Source organism: Pseudorasbora parva, chromosome 11 (genome assembly GCF_024679245.1).
Source record: "Pseudorasbora parva isolate DD20220531a chromosome 11, ASM2467924v1, whole genome shotgun sequence".
NCBI lineage: Eukaryota > Metazoa > Chordata > Actinopteri > Cypriniformes > Gobionidae > Pseudorasbora > Pseudorasbora parva.
The window spans coordinates 10,889,411-10,916,793 of NC_090182.1; the positions used below are offsets into that span (position 1 = coordinate 10,889,411).

A 27,383-nucleotide genomic window follows, 5' to 3' on the forward strand; every position below is an offset into this window, starting at 1 on the left:
ATTGAAAATTAAAGGGATAGTTCACCTAAAAATGAAAATTCTGTCATTAATTACTCACCTTCATGTCGTTGTCACGCTCTCTCACAAATGAAGAGAGCCTTCTGTCCCTTTATAAATAGAAGCTCAACTGAATCTGCTTGATCCACGAGAACAAACCTCATTGGTTCTTGTGGAAGCTCAAAGGCGCTGCGTAACACAAGAACCAATGAGGTTTATTCTCATGTTAAGCAGCATATGAAATTACATAATCTCATATGCTGATTACATAATCTCATATGCTCATATGCTCATAATCTCATATAATCTCATATGCATATAAACGACTCAAGTGGTTGCACGTCATGCGAACATACTTGAGTCGTTTATATGTGAATATAAAGGCCTAAATGCATGATTTCTCAGATTTCAATCAAAAGATTTGTTCTGAACTTTAACAAAAGTTTCACAGGTTTGGAACAATAACACCATTTTTGGGCAGCAGTGGCTCAGTGGTTCATGTAGGTTGTCTACAAACCGAAAGGTTGGTGGTTCGATCCCCGGTTCCACCTGACCAATTGTCGAGGTGTCCATGAGCAAGACACCTAACCCCAGCTGTTCCCGACGAGCTGGATGGCGCCTTACATGGCTGACACCGCCGTCGGTGTGTGAATGGGTGAATGTGAGGCAATATGTAAAGTGCTTTGGATGGCCATAGTGTCTGTTAAAAGCGCTATATAAATGCAGTCCATTTACCATGTAGGTGAATAATTCATGCCAGAATTTTCTCTTTAAAGTAACCCTTTAAAAGTTTGGTGTTCACCCAAAAATTTACATTTAGAAGTTGTTTCCCAAATAATTAGTTTATAATCGAAATGATAGTTCCGTTGGACTGAAAAGCCTTCATGTGAACACCTAAATCTGAAAGAAATGTGTCAATTGAATTGCAATGTTTAGGGTTTATATAAACAGAACTTTTAGAATCTGAAATCAAACTGGATAAATTTACCGATTGACGTACATTTACATACCTAGTGGTATTCAAAAAAAACATTAGCCCCACTGACTTTCATTGTTATGGCGTAAAAATACATTTTCCAAATGTCCTTTTTTTGTATTACACAGAACAAAGAACGTCATACAGTTTTGAAAGGACATGAGGGTGAGTAAATGACAGAATTTTCATTTTAGGGGAACTATCATCTGTTCGCCCATAGGGAAATGGTATAACAAGTGATTACTCGTGTAAGGAAGGAGTCTAGGTAGGAGATACATCAAAAAAGAATTGCACAGTGAATTTATCTTAATCTTTTTAATCTCTCCGTTGTTTCTCCAAAAGCAACGAGACTAGACTCAGAAAGCAAATGGAGGGTTTTACTTGAGTCTCTTGCAGCTTAAGTTTGATCTCCTGAGACACGTGTGTTTCTTCAGATGAAGGAATTTCTCTGGTTCTTTAGAGGAGATCTCAACAATGTGTCTCAGTCTGCAAAAGAAGCGAAGGTAAGAGATCTCAATATAAACTCATATTTCTCATTCAGTTCTTTAGAGACCAAGTGATCTGACTTATATAATCTACATTCAAAGTATTGTGTATTCCTACCTATAGTAATTGTCTCATTTCTGTCTTTTTATTTCTTATAAGGATTTTTAGTTTTTGTCCTTATCTATCTACAGCTCACCCATTTAAAAATATTAATAACGTAAGACAGTCACACAATTTGTATTTATGCGGTAAAGTAATTTCGAGCACTTAAGCTTAAGCCTTAAGATCTCAACATCATGAAAACTTAAAACCACTGTGCAATTTTTTGTCTTTAAACTAGCCTACTCCCTTACATTACTAACTGCTTACGATGTACCATTGGTTGATTTGCATAAATTCATCTGCCAAATGAATAAATGTAAATGTGAGCTTGTCAAACAGACTTTTCATACAAAATGATCATGCATAATCCCGAACACCAAATTTTCACCTTTAAATACCATTTAAAAAAACAGTAGTCACAATGTCCGTCTTGATTTATAGGCAAATAATATAATGTAATTAGAAACCAAGAAAGCCCACCAAAGCTCCATTGCGGCCGCTCGTTTGTCTTTGTCAAAGCACAGGGTTGTTGTGGTGTGTAAACGCTGATGATGTTCTGTCATTGTGTTTGGATGGTGTGGATGGATTTGTCACATCATGTAAACAAATTACTGCTGGGGTTGAGAGATTACACTCACTAAATTACTTGAGCATGTATTCATACTGTGTGTGAAAGGATGACAAAAGTAAGGAGAAGAATAGTATATTCATTATAAGGATGAGAGTAGTCCCATCTTTTGCTGTTCTTAGCTGTATTGGTTTTGCTCTGAAAACTTTTGAAAAGCCTTTTTTCTACATATGAATTTGAAAATATACATATGATCGCAACTTAATACAACACCATTGTGTCTTTTATATATCAAAATGTTAACTATTTCTTTTTAATTGATTTCTTGTAATGAATTAACCAAAATATTTTTTCTCAAACTTTATATTCCACAATTGTAACTTTTTCATAATTATGATTTGTATTTTGTGTAGTTTTTCATAATTGCAGATGTGCATATATTTTAAGTAACTGTAATAAATACATTTATAAATTGTATACATTTAAGTGACTAACTTATTTATCATAATTTTAATGTATATTTAACAATGTATATTTTAAATTAAATTATTTAAAATTTGATCTCACAATGTCGTTTTATTTTTTACTCTGAGATGAAAACAAGCTTTCATAGAAAATAGACTTCCAGTAAAGTTTTACAGTTCAAACCTCTGAACCCAGTAGATACTGTGACTTTTATCTATAGCAGTTTGAGAAAACTCACTCAAGTTTCATCCATCTGCTGGTGAACTTATAAAAGCTCTCTCCATTTCTAATCCTCAGGGTGAATAAGAATATTCAGAATGAAAGGAATGGAAAAAGAAAGCGCTCTGACAAAAGAGCAGATGATAAGGTACGCCCTGTTGCCCTGCAGGTGAGGAACTGAGTTCTTCTCTCTCGATGGAGGAGCCATAAATGGCCTAAAAAGAACACTGTGCTGTAAAATTCAGCATTTTTAATATACAGTAGGGTTTTCTCACAGTGTGTGTCTATAGTAATTCTGCTTCATAACTGGGTTTGATGATATATCTGCAGTATGATGTTATTAGGAGCATGATCTGGAGCAGTGTAGAATGAGTGTTCATGCATTCTTCAAACAATTAAAGAATCAACACCTTTTTGTAGAAAATACAGAACTACATTTTTGCATTTTCATAAATTAAGATGTATGAGGTATATGGGCCCTATCATACACGCGGCGCAATGAGACTCCTGGTGCGACACAAATGTTTATTGCAGTTTCAGCCTGACGCAGTTATCATTTTCACGTCCAGTGTCATGTTGTTTAAATAGCAAATACACTCCCATCTGTTCGTCCATGGTCGCTAGTCTGACCATGGTTTGGTCAGGTGCATTAACTCATTACCTCAAAAAGCCTACACACTCTCAATAATCAATCCATTTAATTTTTTGAGTAATATAATGTCATATTGCTCATATTCCACCTATGACGGACTGTCCCATATTAGCATATTTCCGCCCTCAGCCAGTTGTACACTGTCCGCCAAGGCAGCGCTTCATGTGTCTACACGCCTCACAAAGAGCGGGGTGGGGTGAGGAGTAGCTCATTATCATTTAAAGAGACATGCACCGAAACGGGTCGCTGTGAACAAAGTTGTTGAGGGGGTAAAAAGGGTGTTGTTTTACACAAACATTGAATTTTAACCAAAGTATGTTATAGACTTTACATTTGTGGAACTTGTGCATCTAATGACCAATTTTAAAAGGAATGGGAGATGAGACTCATTGGTTTATTGCACGTTATGGCCAAAACACACCCATGACTCATTGAGAGACTGGATGCAACCCTTTTGGACCATGCAACGAGCATGTTGACTGTTTTTTTCCATCGTTAAACTAGCAAAAGTTGATTTAGACTCTAAGATTCAGATTCTAAGTGCATCTGTGCCATGCACTTCAGACAATATGCTTGTTAAAATTGTTAAAATAGGGCTCTGTAAGTTAATGGAAAGTAAATCACCGGTGCTTACTCGTGCATGTCATCTGTCATGGGTTTACTGAGTGCAGGTCAAGTAAAGTCAAAGTCAGCTTTATTGTCAATTCTGTCCCGTACATACATACTGAGATTGAAATGTCGTTACTCTCTGACCCTTGGAGCGTACAGTTAACACTTGAAACTAACAGTCGACATAAGAATACAGATAAATACAGTTAAATTATAAATGCAAGTATGTTAAACACAAAACATAAAGTGCAGGTATTATAATAATAATAATAATAATAATAATAATAATAATAATAATAATAATATGATGATGATGATTATAATGATAATAGTGTAGTGCAGATGAGCTTATACAGTCTGTACAGTCTGTTAAAACGATATGTGTAAGGCCCGCCCAATCGTCCCAATGACAGCTTCCGTTAAGCAGGTGAAGGTTTCTACGCAGTCAGTCTTTTCAGCGGGACATCGTAATTTAAATCTTATTTACCTTTACCTGACTCCATTTTATCATGACCTCAAATTTAGGAGGTCATTTTTTTAGGAGGAATTTATTTATTGCGTATGTCATTTGTATAACAATTTAATCAATTAAACTCTGCGCCCCACCCCAGGGTTAAATATTGCATCATCATTCAATCATTCAAAATATGCTGGTTTTATAAGTGTTTTTAACTCCACATTTGATTATTCAATTTAACGGTTTACTCTTATTGAAATCATTCATTCGGTTCTCAGTGGCACAGGGTATGCGAAAACATAACAGACAGACACGTGTAATTAGTGCAAAGTGCATGTAAAATGTGAAGTAGCAAAGGTAAAACCATAATCACAATAATTTATTTATTGCTAAAATTTCAAAGCAGTAATGAAAGTAGCCCAGATGACAGTGTTGCAGTCATGGTCCTCTCTGGCGGTAGCTTTGTTTGAGGTACAAAGCAAATTTTAAGTTATTAATCAAAGAAAATCTTATCCCAATACACATATGAAGACATGAATTTCTCATTTAACAAATGCGGCTGAAAACATATGACAATTGAATACATTAAAATCAAAACAAGGGTGCGATTTTTAATTTTCATAAATAAGGATTAGCATGCACTTCCCCATAATTGCTCGACAATAATGTAGCCCTGCCCCAAACTCGCACCATAGTTTGAGCCAGAAGTTGAAATGTTGGGTTGGACAAAGTATTTCAGCATATAGAAAAAAATGCATAATTAGCATTTTTTTTTTTTTTTTATCATAATGCTGTTGTTGGAATTATATTAAAGAAAATATTTTACCACTATGCATCATGCATAACAATTTCACTTCCTAAGTTTTGTACTTTATTTATTGATTATTTCACATTTAACAGCCATTTAGAAAAACAGCAGACACAATATCCGTATTGATTTATAGGCATAATATAATGTAATTAGAAACTGAGAAAGCGCAGCAAAGCTCCATTACGGCTGTCTTGCAAGTGATATTTAATTCTGACGACGTAAAAATTCTTGATATTTATGTCTGTAATGAATGTTTTCCAGACATATTTTTCATGCACATCCCCTTATAATTGCTTGGATAGAATATTATACCACTATGCATCATGCCTGACAATAATGCACACCCTTTTGTACTGTATTTAGTCAGGACACATTAGAGCGGTTCATGGGGACGCAGGTTTGTGTAATGTCCTGATCTCATTCTCCACATCCTCTACTTTCCTGTCTACCTCTACTACCCTTTCAATTATAGGCATATCCCATAAATGACAATGAGAAAGAAAGGTTTTATAATAAAGGCAGCCGAGCTCCTCCCGCTGGTTCTAATTAACAGAACAGAGATAAGAAGTGCCGCCTATCTTTCAGCCCACTGGCTAAATTGTAAAAAGCTTCTGGGCAGCAATAAATTTGCTCAATTGAAGTCATTTGCGAAAGAAAAGGAACCTCACACAGAGAAAAGAACAGTCTTCACCTACCGTTTAGCTCTAATCTGTTTTGTATGTCCACTCCATGAAATGTTCACAATCACTTCAGTGGTCAGAATGTAAAAACTTTCCCAAAACGATAATGGAATGTCATTCCAATGGAAAGATACTGCTGCAAATCTCACAAAGGAACATTTTCTCTTGGGGTAGAAGATATGGCAGGACCATCACTCATTTATCTGACTACCACAGGCCTCTATCTCGTCTCTAAGTAAAGAAGAACCAGGCTGTTGAAACATATGTAATGCTTTCAGTTTCCTATCTGAGCCGCTAGATAGTGCGGCCCTATCTTTTCCCTGGAAATACTGAATGGTTGTATGTTCTTGCCAAGGTGAAGAATGAGATGGAGAGAATTTGCTGTGTATTACTGACTCAACCAGACCTTGACTTGTTTTGGGTGGTTTGTGGATTTGGTTGGCTGTGGAAAGAGGTATGCAAGGTAAAAATGTGCATAATGTATGAATATATATATTTGTTAAAAAAAAAAGTATAAGTAATAATAAATAACTTAAAAAAGTAATTAACCTGGTTGCCTTAAGATTTTGAGTTTATTGAAATAAATAAAATTAGTTGATACAATGAAGGAAATTGGTTTAATAAATAGAAACTCAAAATATTATTGTATCTGAACCACATAAAAAATTTGATAAATCATGAAAGTAGCACTATTTGTCATGTTTCACTGCGTCATCAAAAATAAAACATAGACAATTGCCCAATATGCTTACAAAATCTTTTAATAATATTTGAATAAAGGTTGTTGATTCTCAAAAAAGTTCTTTGAATTAAATTAAAAAAAATATTTCAATGAATTTAAAATTTTAAGGCAACCACAGGTAACTTATTTTTTAAATTTATTTTTTACAGTGCGTGTGTGTGTGTGTGTGTGTGTGTGTGTGTGTGTGTGTGTGTGTGTGTGTGTGTGTATATATATATATATATATATATATATATATATATATATATATATGTATGTTCTTTTCTGCATTGCACTGCTGTTCTACTTTAAAATTGGCATTGTGCCCTATGAATATTGCTGGCTTTTATAACAAATTGCATATGCTGTTCTTCATTTGTAAGTTCCTCTGGATAAAAGCATCTGCTAAATGAATGAAAGTGCATGAAAATGTGAAGTAGCAAAGAATTCAAGGAAAGAATGTCGTCAAACAGACAAATTTAGCCTATATTAAAATGTGCACAGTATAATCCTGTGGTCTAGCTCTAAACTCATTAGCAAATAGAGAAAAGTTTTAACTTACACACTATAAAACTTAAACTGGTGCTTTGGCCAATGCTCCTCTAGTGTGAACAGTTTTTAGACTACTGCGACAAGTTTTAAACCTGTTTGAATTCTAGTCTTGTATACACACACTGTCCTGTCAGGTGAGAGAGCAGTAATGAAATGGCGAGAGACTGAAAGGGAGCAAAAGAAAGAAATAAAAACCATCAAACTGCTCTGCACATTGCCCCAAGCACAGTCTCATCTCTGTTTTCATCTTTTTTTTCTCATTTCTCCCTATTCTGTTTGAATCCATATAAACACGACCACAAGCTCTTTCTCCTTGTTTCTTGTTGGCATGTCAAGAATAAACTCTCCTGTTTCTGTGTGCATAAGTTTGTGTGAGAATTAATTCTGGAATTGTAGCTTCAGTCGAGGGTGGCGTCGTTTATAGTGTGCGCTCCAACATGGCACAAAACAATGTGAGTCTAAGAGTGATGAGTTTCAGTTTTCTAGAGTTCACTTATATTATTATTGCTCAACACCTCCTAATCCCTATCCTCAAACTAACCTGGTTGTGGGCAGCTTGCTCGATTCGAGGCAATTTAAAACCATGTTTTCACATATTATTTAGTACATTGGAGTCTGAAAGTCTGAGAACACATTGAATCTAATTTGACCCTGGAAGTAATACAATAAATGATATTATATTGGAGAAGACTACATGGTTTCAGATTGCTGGACTCCCTATATATATTGGTAATGAATGGAAGTAGGGTTGTCACTGTACAAAAATGTCAGTAGTAGGTATCAATACCAGCACAATTTTGCAGTTCTTGCTTTCGGTAACAATTTAGGTAATAGAGCAAAACTGTAGAATTATTTACTTTAAAAAATGTTATACTGATTTGTCTTGTCCATTGGTTATTACTTTCAATCATCGCAGTTTCTGATCCAATCACTCATTTAAATTTATACGGTTGTCCATCCAGAAATTTTGCAGTGTACTTAGCAAAAACAGATTGTGAATGGTATTAAACAGAATGCAAAAAAGAGCCCTCCCTTTATAATCACTAAAGCCAGGTTCACACTCTACGATTTTGGACGTCTGAGACAAATTTTGTGAATCCTAAAAATCTGAAAATGTTCACCGACAGCCAATTAATGACCATTGCGATCAAATTTGACCTCAGACGCAATTCTGGTAGTGTCAGTGTAAAATCAAAAACCAATATGAGTAAAAGCAAAAGCAAAATGAACGCTAGAAATACTCACCATTTCTGCCACTCACGTATGGGTAGTTGACTATGCCATAAATATTCATTTTTGTAAAACACAGCTTTTGAAGAAAAAATACATATTATTATTTAGTGTGAAGTCCAAGAAGGGCCACTAACTTTGTCAAAAAAGTTTAATATTTGAACAATTCTAAGACAAAAACTTAACATGTACACGTCATGGGCTTCATGACCGGTAACATGACCTTGACTGGGGTCCTTCAACTAATTAAACTTGTCAGTGGAATTGCCCGATTTAAAATCAGGTCATGGTGTTACACCAGAGGACATGGTTTCCAGTGACAAAATGTATAAAGTTCCTAAGCTTTTAGAAATATATGGATGGAAAAAAATTATTTAAAATAGACACTTGTAAAATTATGCCTGAGGTATTTATTAACATTTGTATGCTTTTCTTTTTAATTTATAAAAGTTGTAATTTATTAAACCATGCTTGAGACCATCACACCATAGGACAATTTTTAAAGGACTAAATTTAACAACTAATAAATAAATAAAAGTTTTATATCAACAGTTCCATGTAAGACAAAGGCACGTTTAACCATTCACTACATTTTAAATGATGACAATACTAATTATATAATTTTTTATTTCGTGTGACAGTAATGCCATGTCATGTCAACAACCCAAATGCAGGTGCACGTCACTAAAAGTGTGTCGGATATGATGATGGAAACCTCCGGAGGACTCTTTGTGTGTATGCGCCTGTTCCAATTTAAAAAATGTCTTAACTGCAGTGTACAGTGAAAACTGAAAAAAAGTTAGGAGGATTTATTTATTTATTTTTTACTTAATATTGTATCTTGCATTCTTGAGTTTACTTATAACAGTAGCTACTATTTACTATATTAAAGGGTTAGTTTCCCCAAAAATGACATTGATGTCATTAATTACTCAGCCTAATGTTGTTCCACACCCGTAAGACCTCCGTTCATCTTCAGAACACAGTTTAAGATATTTTATATTTTAGTCCCAGAGCATATGCAGTCTATGCACACTGTACTGTCCATGTCCAGAAAGCTAATACAAACATCATCAAAGTAGTCCATATGTGACATCAGTTGGTTGATTAGAATCTTTTGAAGCATCGAAAATACATTTTGGTCCAAAAATAACAAAAACTACGATTTTATTCAGCATTGTCTTCTCTTTCGTTTTCCTCAAAAAAAGATTCAAACGGCCATGAATCAATGAATCGACCAATGATTCGGATCGCCAATGTCATGTGATTTCAGCAGTTTGGATCACGTGTCAAACTGTCTAACTGCTGAAATGACATGACATTGGCGATCCGAATCATAGATCGATTCATTGATTCATGGCCGTTTGAATCTTTTTTTCGTATTTCATCTGAGGTCAAATTTGATCGCAGTGGTCATTAATTGGCTGTCGGTTACATGTAATGATCCAAGACTTCAGATTTTTAGGATGATGATGTTTTTACATGTGGAACAACATTACGGTGAGTCATTTATGACATCAATTTCATTTTTGGGTGAACTAACCCTTTAACTAGCCATGATGGACCCTAAAATATTTATATAGTTTCAGAGCAAAAATATCTGATATTGAATAGAATATTGATTATTTTATAGCTCTAAGTGTCTGATCTTTTTCATGTTCCTGGTCTTAGTGTTCACAATTATCACAGACATCCTCAACAGCAAAGTCCTTCTGTTTCATTTCTTTGCTTTCATTAATTGTTGATTGTAAATTTACTTTACAGGCTCTGTAACGTTGTCCAGATGGTTGTCAGATAGATTTGAGTCCTTGTAAATTCCCTCTTCATTTCTGTGTGAAGCCATGGGGACGGCTCGGATGATGGCGGAGTCTGCCTTGAGGCTGGCGTTAAATGATGGCGGCTGTTCTTATCCTTCTAAGAAAAATGCTTAGGTTATTTTGAATGGTTTTGAAGAAGTTAATTTAAATGTATTTACTGTGGGAACTAGGCCTTAAACACCTCACATGGAAATAATGTACATTATAGTTACATTAACATTTACGCATTTGGCAAACTGTTGTATCCACAGAGTGGCTTAGAGAGAGGAAAAACACTTAATTTTGAATGTGTTTCAAACATTCTCTAGCACAGAAATCTGCAGAATTCTGTGGATTGGATTTCAGTATAGCTTGGTTTAGGAGTTGTTGTTTTTTATTATCTTTATAAAATAAAATATAGTTTTATTTGACGCATAGCCTATGACATAAACAAAAGACATCCTCCCTTAAAGTTGACAACCCTATTTATTTCGCTATCCTCTCTATGTACAATCATATGGTTAGCTGTTTTTTATTACCATTTGCATTTAGCATCGTCTTTTCCCTGCTGATTGATTGATCAGAACCAGCCCTGTGAGTTAACTCAAATTTCATCATATTATATTCATTTCAGGCAATAGAGCCGTTGCAATGTCCTGTTATAAAAAGAAGTGAAAACAAGACGCTGTAGTTGGGTTATTTACAGTTTGTTCCATCATGTTTAGCGAGGCGGATGAAACTGAAAAGCGTAAATCATGGGCATCTGTGTCAACCAAAATATCTCATCAGAACTAAACGCTTCTCTCCTTTGAGGTTTGCAAGAGAAAACGAGAGTTAATGTACGGAGAGGATGGAGAGATTTCTATGACAGTGATTGTGGTGGAAACATGAGCACACACACAATACAATGTTTTCATGCTAATTATTTCTATGGTTTGGTCCCCAGAGAAACCATTGCATGTGAGGACATCTGCTGCTTCTCTGTGCAGGTTAGGATGTTAACTGTAGTGATGTTTGAAAGTACTTTTCGTATCGCGTTTTTGAATGTCTATTCACCTGTGGGTAGCTTTTGGGTAACTCTGTAGCTTTTAAAAGCATTCAAATTAATGTTAAGTATTGTTTGTCCATGCAAAAGTCACTTCCATTAAAGTGTTCTAAATGGGTTTTAGCATGTTGCTTTTCCAGGAGGTTGCTATGGCATTGCACCCCTTATTCCTTTTATATAGTAAATGAGATAGTGATGTTTGCCTTTCCATTATAGTAGAAGAAATTGGACGTTTTATTGCATGGAATTTTAATTACCATTTATTTGGTCCCAGTCCCCCTGGCATTATCAGCTTCACAATGACATCAAGATAAAGCAAAATCTGTTTCCTGCTTCCAGTGGAACAGAATCTGATTGGATCGTTTTATCATAGTCATCATGATTATATCATAACATAACTGCAATCTATTGCATTATCACCACCTAAACATACTTTTATCTGTGTGAGTCATTCCTGAAGGTCACTTCCTGTAGTTCTCATGCCCTGCTGTTTGACCTCCCAGCTGACGGCTAGAGTCCTGTGATCCTGTGTTTCCCCAGTAGGATTATGGCCTTATTGAAATCCCTATCAGATTTTTGCTTCTCTTCAATCCTTTTCTATTCCTTCTGCAGAAAATGCTCTGCGCATCTCAATGATATATCAGCTATTGTGTTCAACTTGTCTGCCCCCCTTGTCTCTCTCTCTCTCTCTCTCTCTCTCTCTCTCTCTCTCTCTCTCTCTCTCTCTCTCTCTCTCTCTCTCTCTCTCTCTCTCTCTCTCTCTCTCTCTCTCTCTCTCTCTCTCTCTCTCTCTCTCTCTCTCTCTCTCTTTCTCTCTCTCTCCAATAATCCATTCTCCCCAGGAAAAGGTCAGGGTGCGTTCAGTTGTTGCGGCCTGCTACCGGCGAGAAATGCTAAACAGATGAACACAGGGAGGGGTAGAGTTTCTGTCCCCGATAAATCTTCCAGCAATTGCTAAAAGTTTGTTTGGCATCTTTGGAATGCTTTTACATTAAAATCAGACTAATAAACACACATTTTGGGTTGGGATATATATATATATATATATATATATATATATATATATATATATATATATATATATATATATATATATATATATATATATATATATATATATATATATAATATATATATACATACAAATATTCATATTATTCACAAAACTGCTATAAAAGTTTATAGTTCGGATATAAACACTGACGTCTATAGAAACGATAGGGTAAATCACTTTTTAAAAGTAACAGGGCGCTTCAAAAGACAATTGTATCAATTAAGTGACTGTTAAAAATGTATTTAACTATAGTCATTGAATTATTAATTCAAGAGATTGGGATTGAAGGACTCAAACACAAAACATTTTAAAAAAGTTAACACAATGCGGTAAGAACCCCGACAATTTAGAACTTTTGAAACTTGAACTTGAAAACTTTTGAAAAGGATGATGTTTTTGTTTTTTTGTTTTTTCATTTAGTACTGCCCTTCAGAAGCATCAGAAGATACCTACATATTTCCCAGAAGACAAATTAAGTACAATTTACTTTGATCTTCAAATTCAATAAGTTTTCACAAACCTTTTGTTTTCTATTTATCCTTTTGATCTTTTATTAAAGAAAAATCTAACCTTGCATTGAAGTAAAACAATTGAAAGTGAGGGGAAATCACATTATTAAACTTTTTTTTTTCCAAAACACGTTGGCCATAATTATTGGTACCCTTTTATTAAATACTTTTTGAAACCAACTTTTGCCAAGATAACAGCTCTGAGTCTTCTCTGATAATGACTGATGATTTTGGAGAGCACCTGACAAGAGATCAGAGACCATTCCTCCATACTGAACCTCTCCAGATCCTTCAGATTCACAGCTCCATGCTAGCGCTTCTTCTCTTAAGTTCACCCCTTTCATTTTCTATAGGAGTCAGGTCAGGAGTGGGACGGCCATGGCAGAAGCTTCATTTTGTGCTTGATGTTGTGATTTTGATGTTTGTTTTGGATCATTGTCCTGATTGATGATCCAACCACGTCCCATTATAAGATTTCTAGCTGAGGCCGACAGGTTTTGATTTTTTATCTGTCGATATTTGCTAGAATATATGATAACATGTTTCTGAACAAGATGTTGAGGAACAAAAATATTTTGTTCCACAAAATAAAGATCCAGCTGTATTTTTAACTGTGGACATGGGCTACTTCTTTACACAGAACCCTATCCCACTGGAAGTTCCAGTCATGTCTGACAACTGAATATGCTGGAGTTTGTTTTTGGCTGAGCAAGAAGGATTTTTCTTGAATTCCTCCCAAATAACATGTGGTGATGTAGGGATTGTTACTTTTTTTCTCTCCCCAAGACCCCAAGACTCAACTAATCTCTGCGATTCTCCATCTGTGATAATTGGAGAGTCTCTGTCCACTCAAACTCTTCTCCTCATCGTGCATTAGGACGATATAGACACATGTTTTCTTCCAGGCAGAATCGTAAGATCTTTAGTTGGTTGGATCTTCTTAATTATTGCCCTGATGGTGGAAATGGGAAATTTTCAATGCTTTAGCTATTTTCCTACAATCACTTTCTCTTTTGTGAAGCTCAACAATCTTTTTCTGCACATCAGAACTATATTCTGTGGTTTTACTCATAGTGATGAATGATTAAGGGAATTTGGCCTTTGTGTTCCCTCGTATTTATACTCCTGTGAAACAAGATGTCAAACTCATAGCTAGACAATTTCATGCTCCAAGTCATCCTGGTGTGCTAAAAAATGTTAATATTAATGGAATATACTTCAGAGATACTTTATTCATAAAAAAGTAGGGATGCCAATAATTGTGGCTAATGTATTTTGGAGAAAAACCTTAATTTCATAATGTGATTTTCCCCTGATGGTTCAAAGAAAGGTTAGGTATTTGCCACATTTTAAAATGAGAGATCAAAAGGACAAACAATGCAGATATATTTGTATAGCCATCTTTGGTCATATTTACCAGGGGTGCCAATAATTCTGACCACAACTGTGCATATAGAGTGGCGTGCAGTGGTGTTCTGAAATAAGGAGGCAAAATCCTCAGTTTTTTTTGTAAATCAGTGTCCCAGTTACACTTAATGTTGTTACACTGTAAAAAAAATGAAAAATTTCTAGTGACTGATCATATCTAAATTTTTCAGTTGGCCTTCTATCGACTCTATCGTGTTGCTCCGTCTTTTTTGTCTGATTTTAAACAAATCAGGTCTGCTGCATCCACAGGACTGCTGCATACTGGATGTTTTTCCCTTTTCACACCATTCTTTGTAAACTCTAGAAATGGTTGTGCGTGAAAATCCCAGTAACTGAGCAGATTGTGAAATACTCAGACTGGCCTGTCTGGCACCAATACCATGCCATGCTCAAAATTGCTTAAATCACCTTTCTTTCCCATTCTGACATTCAGTTTGGAGTTCAGGAGATTGTCTTGACAAGGACCACACCCCTAAATGCATTGAAGCAACTGCCATGTGATTGACTGATTAGATAATTGCATTAATGAGAAAATGAACAGGTGATCCTAATAATCCTTTAGGTGAGTGTATATATAGATATAGATATATAGATTCTGGAGGGACTGTTCTGTTCTAGCCCAGTATTCAAGAAAGCAACTTTACTCGAAATATTGGAAGAACTGTCCATAATGAGTGCTGAATGAGTCGTCAGAATCCTTTTAAAAAGAAAGGATCCTTCTAAAGCGGTTTGTGTCTCTGCCAGAGCTAATTGGTCTTTATTTCACGAGGGCAGAATGAGGGATAAACCTGTGTCTCTCTGCCAACAGCATTCCGACAGCTGAGAGGATAATTTACATTTTCAGCAGTCATTATCCAACCTGAATGTGTGTGGTTTCACATTAGTAAGAAGCATTTGGTGTATTTTCTTAGTTTTTGTTTTAATTATAATTATGTTATTTATATTTACATATAATTGAGTGACCAAGGCTGGTTGTCATAAGTTTTATTCCAATGAATATCCCTCAGAGCTTGTTTACTTGGTCTAAGTCTTGGACACAAAATACATGAAGACTTTGTGGGGCAATTTGTATGGCCAGTCACAGGTGAAGCAAATACTGTTGATCATCTCCTTACAAGACTACATATTAAGGTCGGGGTAGATTAGATGGCAAACAATCAGTTCTTGTAATCAATGTGTTGGATGCAGGAGAAATGGGCAGGAATAAAAATCTTAGCGACTTTGACATGGGTCAAATTTTTAGGGCTAAGGCAGCTGGACCAGATTATCTATATGACAATGCTTGTGGGTTGCTCTCAGTCTGTAGTGGTGTGAATTTACCTACAGTGGTCCAAAAATGGACAAACCACAAACTTGCAAAAGAGTGTTGAGTGCCCAAGGGTTACTGATACACAAGGGCATAGGCGGAGCGTGTGTAAGGCTAAACAAGGCTTAGCCTTCCCCTGGCCTCAGACTTGAGAATTTTCTCACTCAAACCACTGACTGCTGCTTCTTCTGATTGCTTTTTGAGGGAAAATCTTCCCAAACTGCTGGACTACGATCAGTTTTGTTCATAATAATAGCATACTGGCAAAGGAGATTTGGTGTTTGCAATGAGAGTGTCAAATGTTTCTATTTACAACGTGTTTTTGCAGTGTTGCGCAGTATAGCCAATCATAGACATATCCGTTGATTTCTTGAATGCAACGGCCAATCAGAGGTGTTTTAGTTAGAATCCACTCACCTTTCAAAGCGCCAGAGTTTTGGTCCAGTGCCAAATTCTGCACTCTCACAAACCCTCTCATTACAATATTACTTAAAGGGGTGGTTGCATGCGATTTCACTTTTTTAACTTTAGTTAGTGTATAATTTTGCTGCAGTGACATGAATGTTGAGCATAAACAGTATCTGCAAAGTTACAGCACTGAAAGTTCAATACAAACGGAGATATTGTCTTTTAAAGTTTTGGCAGTTTATTGCCTACAAAAACGGCCGGTTTGGACTACAACGAGCTTCTTCCCGGGTTGGTGACGTCATAAACCCTTGCTAGTCACCACAGATGTGACTTCTGCCCGTAATGGTGAGGGGCGTGGCGGTTTCAGACAACCTGTGCTTGGCACTTCAGCCAATAAAAATACAGGAAACTACATATATATATCTAACCATCTAAGACCATTGCGTTTTTCGGAGGGATGGGCTTCATAGAAGCAGGAAGCAGACAAAGGACAGTGGAGACAGCGGTGTGGAATAAAGGTCAGATATGAGAAAAATACACTGTTTAAAAAAATATATATTGTTACAAAAGACATGTTATACTGCTAAACACAACCAAGCCTAGAAAAAAAACACAGAACCACCCCTTTAACTTATAACAAAAAATTAGACATTATGTAGATTAAAAAGAAGAATCATTTTGCAGGCAGATTGCGATAAATTAAGATGGTGGACAGCTTTTTAATTAATATACACTGAGCACTTATATATAATTCAGAATTTTAATTAAAAAATTGTTTGTTACATTAAGTAATGCAATTTATTATTCAAATTGGCTGCCGAACCAAATCACACATTCAGCATGCTTGCTTTTCTGTTCAAATTATAGGCTAGTCGTGGTTTGTGAGAGTACTAGTTTTATTAACAAATAATTTATCAGGACCATTTGTGCTGGGATTTGTAGAATGTTGCTAGGCAACACATAACTTGAAACTATCTCATGACATTCTATTAAAATATTTTAAAGAGGAAGCACATCTCCTTACAGCTGGTCACACTACACTTTTTGTTCCACTGACTTCTGTTCACACACATGTGAATGCATCAGTCCGCAAGCGCAAGCTCATGCCAAAAGTTTAGAATTTCCAAAGTGCAATTTGCATCATGTTAAGCGATACATTACGGCATGACTTGGCTGAATTTAAAGGATGCATGTTTTTGCAACAAAGTCGAGTGCATTGTATATTTTTACATTTCGAATGTATTTGAATTCATGCTTATAACATCATGATATCATATCACGATCATTGTACTTTCAGAAAAAATGTTTACCCTGGAGATGGTTCACACTCCTGCTATGAGTGAGAGCAACTATTATATAGTGTGCTATTCTATATTCAGTGTGTTCAAATTAAGATACAACATGCTGGGTATACTGAAATTTTAAGATAATAGGTTTTAAATAAAGTTAGCTATTTAAACTTCTAAGCAACTTCTTATTTTAAACTAAGAAGTTGCATTCTTGAATGACAGAACAGTTTGTTATGGGACAGCGGTTTTAGTACTTTACCTTCCATTATTTATCAGTCTGACCTCCATGTGTCACAGCTCACGGCCTGGTTTGGAGATGTTTTATGATAGGACGTTTTTTCTCCTGTAGAGGCAGCACAGGTATCACCTCTGCTTATTTATGTGTTTTTATGCATTTCATTAACAGTTTGCTATAGACTGTATTTACTCAAAGGAGAGAAGCTATTACTGTTTTCCTTCTAGCTGCACCAGTAAGAGCTAATCTGTTGAATCATGTTTTGCAAGAGAGATGGGAAGTGTGTGTGCATTTTTGAAGCCATTCATTAACCCGTCTCGCTCGTTTGCTGGAGGTCCTGATGGTTATTGCTGTTGTAGAGATTATGAAGCAACAGGAGCAAGTATGAACAGACTGTTAAAATGCCTCCAACTTGCCACATGTGCCTTAATCATCAACTCACCATATGTTTTTTAATAGCAGGATACTCATTTTAAAACCGTACAATCACACAGAATGACTTCACAACGGCCAGTTAAACCTGGAATAGCTAAAGTCGGAGGACGTTCTGGAACGTTCCAGCACTCATGCTAATTCAGAATGGCAGGGCAGTGTAGAGGGAACATCTGCTGGGGTTTAATAAGGTCATGGAGAGATCTCTTCAGCTGCTTCTGATACCCCTTGACCTCAGCAAATGGATACGCTTCTGCTTCAGATACGCAGCTATGCAAATTACAGCATGAAGCTTGTATGTGGTCCTCTGACAGTCAGTTATGGAGTGGGTAAACAATATTAGGTTTTTTTACCAAGTTTGTATCTTTACTTACTTAACTTACCGGTAATTATCATTTCATAGTTTCCGAAGAGTTTCAAATTGCTAGGCTATTTTGGGTGGTTGCTACTATAGGTGGTTGCTTACAGGCCAAAGATGTCAAAAGAGCCTCTCCTAAAGTTTTATTTTGGTCTTTTTATTTTCTCTTCAACTTTTTTTTACTTGTTAAAGCAGCACTAGGTAACTTTTCAACCTTCATAATATATTTTTTTAAGACTCTTGAGATGATAAATCGACTTACAATAGGTTAAATGTCACGTCTGCCGTAGCTTGATGGGGTCTGTATCGTTTTTAATCGTACTTTTAAAATTTGGGTTTCGGGTAGTAACCCGAGAACAAAAAGAACTACAAATTTCGACTGCTTTACGGCATATACGTCACTTCCACCAACACCCACACTTCCTTAAATTCGGACGTGCGAGCCCAACTTTGTTCGTCGGATAATATAGTCATGTCCGAAGCAGCACAGACACATAAGAAAGAAAAGGTTTTGTTGGAGGAAAGCAATAAGAGGAAACGAAAAAGTGATGGGATTAAGGGCAGGACGAGGATCAACATTGGACCAGCGTTTGCTCGTTGGCGTGAGCTGAAGGAGGCGTGCCCGACCGATGCTGTCCTGCTTGTTACGGTGATCACCTACCACTCAAACATTGAACTGAAGTATCATATAGATTCTGGAAAACGGTAACCAATAGACTACTATAATGACGCTGGCTTGTAAACGTGAGCATCGCAATTATTTGGCGTTTGAAAAAATAAAACCCATGAAATTATATTCATATGACATGCTGAAACATATGCCACTGACTGTAACGTTACCTGGGATGAAGAGATTTCCCACGTGCCGCCAGAAGAACACCTGCATGTGAACTCTTGCAGTGTTCAGGTTAACTGTTAGTGCTGCACCAACCTGCGGGCCGCTTTTATGAAATTATTTGGCCCAACCCGCACCACTGTATATATTTTTACAACCCGCCCTGCACCCGCGACCATTAAATAGACATATGGGGCCCGCGGTTTATGAGACGACCCGCGCATTACTAGTTCAGGGCTATTAGGGTTGTCATGCCAACAAATGCACGCGCGATGGCATCCCCTGTTGTAGGATTACAGAGCTTACGACAGTAGTTGAGGGCATTATTTTTTCCTAACTGTAGGGGGACCTCGAGAGCAAAAGTAGCCAAGTGCTGCTTTAAAGGCATACTATGTAAGATTTCTAGATTAAAATATCCAAAAAAACACTAGAACAATGTTATATATTTTGTTGACCTGTGTACTTGCATTATCCCAAACGCTTCCAACAACACTTAAATCCAGAGAAATCAGCTATTTTGACACGGACCGTGTCCTTGCGTCACCTGTCAATGATATCATATCCAAGCTACTCTTGATTTCCATAGAAACCATGGAAACACTAACGACGCTTTAATATATTGTATGTATTTAGCAACTTTTTGGATATACATTTTTCAACAGAAAACCAATCATTGATATATAGCTCAACACAGTTAATCTTATTGTTTGAATCACTTGTTTTCTTGATTCACCGCGAGTGACGTTTTTACCATTCCTCAGAGACGACAATATTTTGTCAAGTGAACAAACTCCCATGATTCCACACTCATTCCCAGTGGCATAAAGCTACGTCTTTGTTTTGAATAGGCGACTTCTGGCGGCGAAACTTATACTGTGCCTTTCAAAGAAATCTTATCACCTAAAAAACTAAACTAATCAGAATAGAATTGCAATAGCACCTTCGACAATGAGACATAGTTTTAAACCCAAAATGATAACGATAAAGATAACCATAACAAAACTATATTAGCCTCCACACTAATGCATGATATCATTCGGATTATTATAAGAACGTGCTGCAGTAGTCATCTGCCGCTTTAAATGATCGAGCTCTTTAAAGCAGGATGGATTATTATTGGCTGTCATTGTTTTTTAGCTAGAAATTCTGGATCATTCTGAAAGTGATTCTAACAATATTGTTCCTATGTGCAGTTATCATTATATTTATGGTATGGACTGGCTATTCTTTTCAATCTAGAATAATTTTTAGACCTACATGTTATTGTAATAGTTATAATCCTTGGTGTGATCAGGCCTGAAGTATAAGCAATAGTAATAATAATGCTTGGCTTAGATAGCTTGTGCTTTAATGGCTTGTTTTGGTTTTTGCCTACTGTTTCTTACGGTCTCACACTTTTTTCCCTTTCTTGTCTAAAGTTTTTTTTTCCTGCTCTCTTGTTTGAGACAGAACAGTGCATATGGTGACTGGTCGGCTAGATTTTTAAACATGTCTGCATTTGATACCAAAGTCCCTTTCAAGTTTAGTCTTTTCACTCGGTGGCCATATTTGCAATGACTCTGGGCGGGCAGCTATTTCAGGCGTCCAAGATCAAGTCCTATCTACTTGAATGTGGGAATCTTGAAATCTCAAAAACTCACAATTAAATATCTTATTTTAGATCGGCAACAAAATCTGACATGAACATGTATCTGACAAATAGCGCATTTTTCATGTTGCACATTGCACTTTCTTCTATTTATGATTAATATCTTAATATCGAAGGAGTGAAGTGTTTTAATAAGTGGACAAAATAAGGAGACGTGTACTTTAGTGTTGCTGTGTTTTTTAATAAAATCACTTATAAACATGGGCAGCCCCTTTATTCCCTTATTTCCATCCTTACCTTTTCTTTCCTTGTTTTCGTTCAATTTTAATGACCTGATTTACTAATTTCGAATGATTTCAGGATATTTTCTTCTGTTTTCTTTTGTCAGACCAGGCCGCTTACTTTTCTTGTAAGATCTAGCAACTGTTGCACTTTTAAAGTTTTAGTTTAAGTACTTTTTCTTATTTCACCTGAATATGCAGAGACTACGTATACTCATTTGTATAACACTGAGACTGGTTTCAAAGTTTCTGGTTTCATTACTCTGTAATTTATTTCCCTATTCTGTTTGGTGACATGAGTGTCACAGAAATTACACACTTTTAAATAAATTTTCCAAGGTTATAAGCTCCTTCTATAGCATTTGTGGCATAGTTTTGAGTACTACAAAAAAGAATGGGTCCACATTTTTGCAGGATTTAAGCAGAAATGTTAAAATTATACATATAAAAGCACTTACTCTAACTTCTGTAAAAGAAAATATATATATATTTTAGGGTGTAAATCTAAATCCAATTATTATTCGTCAACAAAGTTGCGATTAAAATCGGATATACTTTACAAAAGGTTAGTAAAAAAAATTACTAGAAAAGTTAATAAGCAAGTATATATTAAGGTTTACATCTTGTGGCTTTACTGTTGTAGGATTGGAACATTTATGGATTGTCCTCATTCACTTCCATTTTAAGTGTCTCAATGTAACCCAGATTTCTTGTTGATTGAGCTTAACCTTGAATATTTGCTATTTTTGTCAGAGTGAAATACATAGAGTAGTGTACACAATTCATTTAGCTGTGGTGTGCGTTTAGCTTTGTGCCTACTTGTCCTAAAGGTCTGATGGTTTGGGATCTGTGTCCAACCAAGGGTCAGGTGTCCTGTTCTCAGAGGGTCTCCTTCAATGATCTGTGTCCTGAAAAGCAACCGACGCAGTCTGTTTTCAGCTATGCCTGCATATTCACGTTTAATCACCAATTAGCAGCTCCTCTGCATCACATTAAGAGACTTGCTGAAGCGTGCAGTTACAGCTGGCTCCTGATTCTCTACAAAAATGTATTATTCCATCATTATGAGCCAATACAGAGATAATAGACCAGAGATTAGATGTAGTTAGTTGAGTTAGCAGTGTTGGCCTGTTATAAAGCTTCATTTTCAAATTTCAAAATGAGTTGAATTTTCTTTTGCAGACCCAGAAAATCAAAAGCTGTCTCAAATAACTTAGAAGCCTGGACAGCAGACTTTTAAGACTTTTAAGAATTAAGACATTTACTTTAAGACTTGTCTTAATAATGTGTTCAAAGGACATGAAAGTTCTATCCACTGTACAGATTATGTGTGTAATCACCACTGAGGCATTGCTATTGCATTGAAGTGCAGTCAGTTACCATTTATGGACCACATTTCCATGTTTTTGACCTGGACCCAAGTGCTTTGGTGTTTGCTTGAAGCTGAGTTATGTAACTGAGAACCCCTCTATCTCAGAATACATGGATGACATCCTCTCACAGGCTCCTTAAATCTGTTCTTAAGAGGGAATGCAGAAAGAACTGTGAATTACAACAGATATCTGTACTGAATTGCTAAATGTTTGTGTGTTGATAAGACAAAATGCTTTAAAAACTGAGCCTTTAACAACATTATATTGAAATGGCTCACGTTTGTGTTAGAGGATGGCGCTCTATTTTTAAGAGTTATACTCTCTTCTGTTTTAGTGGGTAGCCTATCTAGACAACATTCAATATAACAGATAAAGCAAAAGCAATGTACATACTTTTAGTCCACATGGAAATGTATTAATACAATTGGTTTAATTATAATTGGCCCTTTTTTGTGTGTAGTGCATATTTATAGTTTGTGCAACATGCTAACAGCAAACCTTATGATTTCCCCTACTATATGTAGAAGTGTCCAAATTGGTCACTAATTATGTTACATTTTGTTTAGGATGTTGTCTATGTAGTCAGCGATGCCTCTCGATAGGTTTTGGAACAGAACTATTCGGTCTGTAGTTAATTTGAGTAATGATTAATTTTTAGCTTATTTTACTTGTTTTCCAGTGCAAACAAATACGTTTAAATTTAGTTTTTTTTATCCCATTGGCAAACTTTTTTTTCCAGATTTTTTTTTATTTAAAAACATTTTTCTTATAAAGTAAATATACCTCTTTTTAAAGGGTTAGTTCACTCAAAAATGAAATTCTGTCATTAATTACGTATCCTAATGTCGTTCGACACCCGTAAGACCTCCGTTCATCTTTGGAACACAAATGAAGATGTTAGTGTTGAAATCCGATGGCTCAGAAAGGCCTTCATTGACAGCAATGTCATTTCCTCTCTCAAGACCCATAAAGGCACTAAAGACGTCGTTACAAAGCCCATCTCACTACAGTGATTTTACAATAATTGTATGAAGCAACGAGAATAGTTTTTGTGCCAAAAAATTTATAAATAACGACATCTAGAAATTGTACAATTTCAAAACAAAGTTTTGAACGTTATAAATCAGCGTATTGATTCATGATTCAGATCGCGTGTCAAACTGCTGAAATCACGTGACATGGGCGATCTGAATCATGAATCAATACGCTGAAGCATAACTTTCGAAACTTTGTTTTGAAATCGGCCAATTACTATATGTTGTTATTTATTAATTTTTTGAGCACAAAAACTATTCTCGTTGCTTCATAAAATGATTGTAGAACCACTGTAGTGAGATAGACTTTGTAACGATGTCTTTAGTGCCTTTATGGGTCTTGAGAGAGGAAATGACATTGGTGTCAATGAAGGCCTTTCTGAGCCATCGGATTTCAACAAGAATATCTTCATTTGTGTTCTGAAGATGAACGGAGGTCTTACGGGTGTCAAACGACATTAGGGTAAGTAATTATTGACAGAATTTTCATTTTTGGGTGAACTAACCCTTTAAGAATGTTTGAATATTTTTACTGCACAAGACCAATAGTTGCAGTATTAAGAGTAGAAGCTGGTGTGATTTATTGCATACGCTAACACAAAAGAGCCAAGCATTTCATCAATTCTGTCTGCGAGGCATTGCCATTGGCCTTTGTATTGGAGGTTTTATTGTTTTATCAGCTATTTTTTTTTCTTTATCTATCCACCAGGACCTGCCTGCAAGTCAGCATCCCCTAAACAGGAGCCCAAGTCCGAGAAACTGTTGGATAAGGCCAGCGAGAGCGGAGCATCGTTGAACGAGCTCTCCACATCCAGCTCTGAGACCCACTCAGAGGCCACGTCCCCCCAGGATGGGGGCCCCATCCTGGTGTCACGTGGTGAGGTTGTGGGAGGATCCCTGGCCCCGTGCGGCGCCCTGCACTCTGTATCACGGCCTCCAAGCACTCTTACTCTTGGTCGACCGCCAAAGAAAGGTTCCTCCGTGCAGTGGATGGAGCTGCCGGATAAGAGGAGAAACAGCGAGCTGTTTCAGTCCCTCACCAGCGGAGTGGGTCCACGGGAAGGTGGGGGAAGTGGTCTAACCCGGAGGAAGACTCTGGAGAGGCCCAATGCAGAGGAGGAAATGAAACAGTGTATCCGAGATTTCCGAAAGATCAAGATCCCCCCGGCGTTCCCAGAGCGCAAGCGGCAGTGGCAGTCAGAACTACTTCAGAAATATGGCCTATAAGGGAAACTCAGAATAGGGGAATCTTTTAAACTATCCAATCTTTTCACAATCTCACACAATAGATTGTCCATCGGACTATGGAGTCCTTAAAGGCCTTGATCCACAGTGAGAAACCAAACAACCGAGTATCGGAAAACTTGAGCCAACAAAACATGTTCCATCTTTGTTCAGATTGACAGCACCATTGATTTCCTTGACATAGACCTTAAAAACCTTCCAAAAAGGGGTGATGGAGAACTTTTTAACAAAGAATCATTCCATCTTGAGTCATTTATAATAAACCTTTGGTCTGCAAACAGGGCTCATTGTATATCGCTTTGAACTGACTGACTTTGGTGGCATCTTTAGTGATCTAGCCAAAATGGGAGTACAAATACATCCTTGTGGTGTTTAAAAGAGAGAGGTGTCACTGTGCATTAACTAGTGGTTCAGTTTGGTTCTATACAAACAATGCCGATTTAAAGGGATAGTTCACCTACATTTTTATTCTGTCATTAATTACTCACCCCCATGTCGTTCCAAACACATAAGGGTAAATGCTGTTGTCTCTACCTACATTTCTTTCAGAGATAAATTTAGATGTAAATTAAATGCATTTATATACATATATTAGGGCTACCAAACAATTCAAAATTGTAATCAAGTTACCATATGCTGATTAATTCATCAAATTGAAATTACATATATCAGTATTTGCTAAGAAAAGCCTTTAAGTCTGTTCACATAGGACACCTGCATTCCAAATGCACCATTTCTCATAGTTTGGATTATGTACACTTTTAGATGAATGTTTTTGGCCTTGCAGTATGTCATATCTGTCATATCTTCTTTTAAGCATAACACCCAAAAAATGTGTGAAAAAATCTTTTATTCACTTCCATTTAGTTGAACCGTGTTGAACGCAAAAACATGTCCTCATTCTGTGCTGCTTGCTCTTGGGTAAGTGTGGTGATTAAATGTTCATTTTTAATAAATTACTAAATGATTGTTCAGTTGACAGCCATAATAAATATATGCATATATTTAAATATTTAAAATATAACCTTATATTTGCTAAAAATCATGAAGCTTGTATTGGAAGGTAAAATGAATACATTACAAAATCTAAAATCTTAACTAAATTATAAGATGAAATGCAGTGTTATACTGTAAAATGAGCGCATATATATGATGATATACATAATATAATAGATACATTTTCTTCTCATTTCATCCTTTTTAAATAAATGAATTGTTGCATTTATATGATGGGTCACTATGAACATCATCTCTGCACTGGTTCTTCTGTATGTGAGGTTTCTCAAAATGATGCAAAGAAATTGTCTGGGCCACTTTTGCTATGAAATTTTGTTATGTGCCATTCATTTTCTAAAGTGTTTTATGTGTGTGCTTGTGTCCGTACAGTATGTGTGCGCACTCTATTATTTCATGTAAATTTCTATGGAGCCATTTATGAAGGACATTTTTATTTGGAATCACAAAAAAAGTAGAAAAAACAGTGTGTTGCTACAAATGATAAAAAACCTTTCGTTGGTTCCATGTAGGGCCAAACAAGATGAAGATGAACCCTTAATTAATACAGTGCAGGTTGACCTCCAAAGATGCGTGCACATGATCCGGCCCTCGTTGGTTCCCTTAAAGTTTGTCTGTGCAAAACATTAATGTGAAATCCTTTTAAGAATTGGTCTTCGTGACACTGATTAATTCTAGTCTAAGTTTCGGCCTAGCAAGATTTATTTTTAAATGGAAATAGCCATGGCGTTGAGCCAGCAGTTTAATCCACGTGCTCAAAACCGTTCCAAGATATTGTTTATAGCAGAGCGTCATCCCAGACTCGGGGAATGATCTTTCCATCTGCCGTAGGCTGCGTATTAAATGCCAGCGAGCATTGTGCATTTCCATCTCCATAAGGATCTGTATATGAGAGATGTTAGATGATCGCCCTCCAATTGATGTGTGCGGTGTTCTGCGTACGTTTAAAGCACAATATTCTGTAAATGCCGGTTTGAGACATGACATGGTCTCAATCCAGGACACAGGTTTGAAAAGCACAAGGCACAGCTGACTCTGTCATCCTAGAAATATAATGTGTAATGGGTTTAAATCAGGACTTAAGTGTTAAGTGTCTGCTGTGAACCTGAAATGCTACAAAATTTGTAAAGACATTGGTAGTTATCTGTTAATTTGCCTCAGTGTCCTGTAATAAAAGTGTCATGTAATGAATGGGTGATTTAATGTGCATTTTTCCCTTCATTTCATTTGAGTGTTTGAAAAGTGTTTAATTGTATGGCAATTTATAGATTACTCACCTTTCAGAACTTTTATTCTCTTTTTTTTACTGAAGAAAATGTCAACACCAGCCTTTTCCACACTGTAAGAAGTGATCAGGCGACATGGCTCAGTGGTTAATATAGGTTGGCTACAAACTGGAAAGTTGGTGGTTCCTCAGTCTTGGCCTCCAAATTCCCTAGATCTCAGTCCAGTTGTGAGGGGATGTGCTCAAAAAACAAAAAGTCTGATCTATGAAGGCCCCACTTCACAACTAACAGGACTTAAAGGATCTGCTGCTAACATCTTGGTGCCAGATACCACAGCACACCTTCAGGGGTCTAGTGGAGTCCATGCCTCGACGGGTCAGGGCTGTTTGGGGGACCAATACA

At 36.4% G+C, this 27,383-nt stretch overlaps 1 protein-coding gene across 1 annotated transcript in view; it reads left to right on the forward strand.

Annotated features, from left to right (window-relative positions):
- The window catches only part of kctd8 (potassium channel tetramerization domain containing 8), a 35,915-nt gene extending 8,969 nt beyond the window's left edge, over positions 1 to 26,946 (forward strand). Inside the window, exon 2 of the mRNA XM_067456990.1 lies at positions 24,206 to 26,946. Coding sequence (XP_067313091.1) covers positions 24,206 to 24,723 — 518 coding nt within the window. The 3' untranslated portion in view covers positions 24,724 to 26,946. The remainder of the gene's footprint in view (positions 1 to 24,205) is intronic.
- Positions 26,947 to 27,383: the final 437 nt, after the last annotated feature.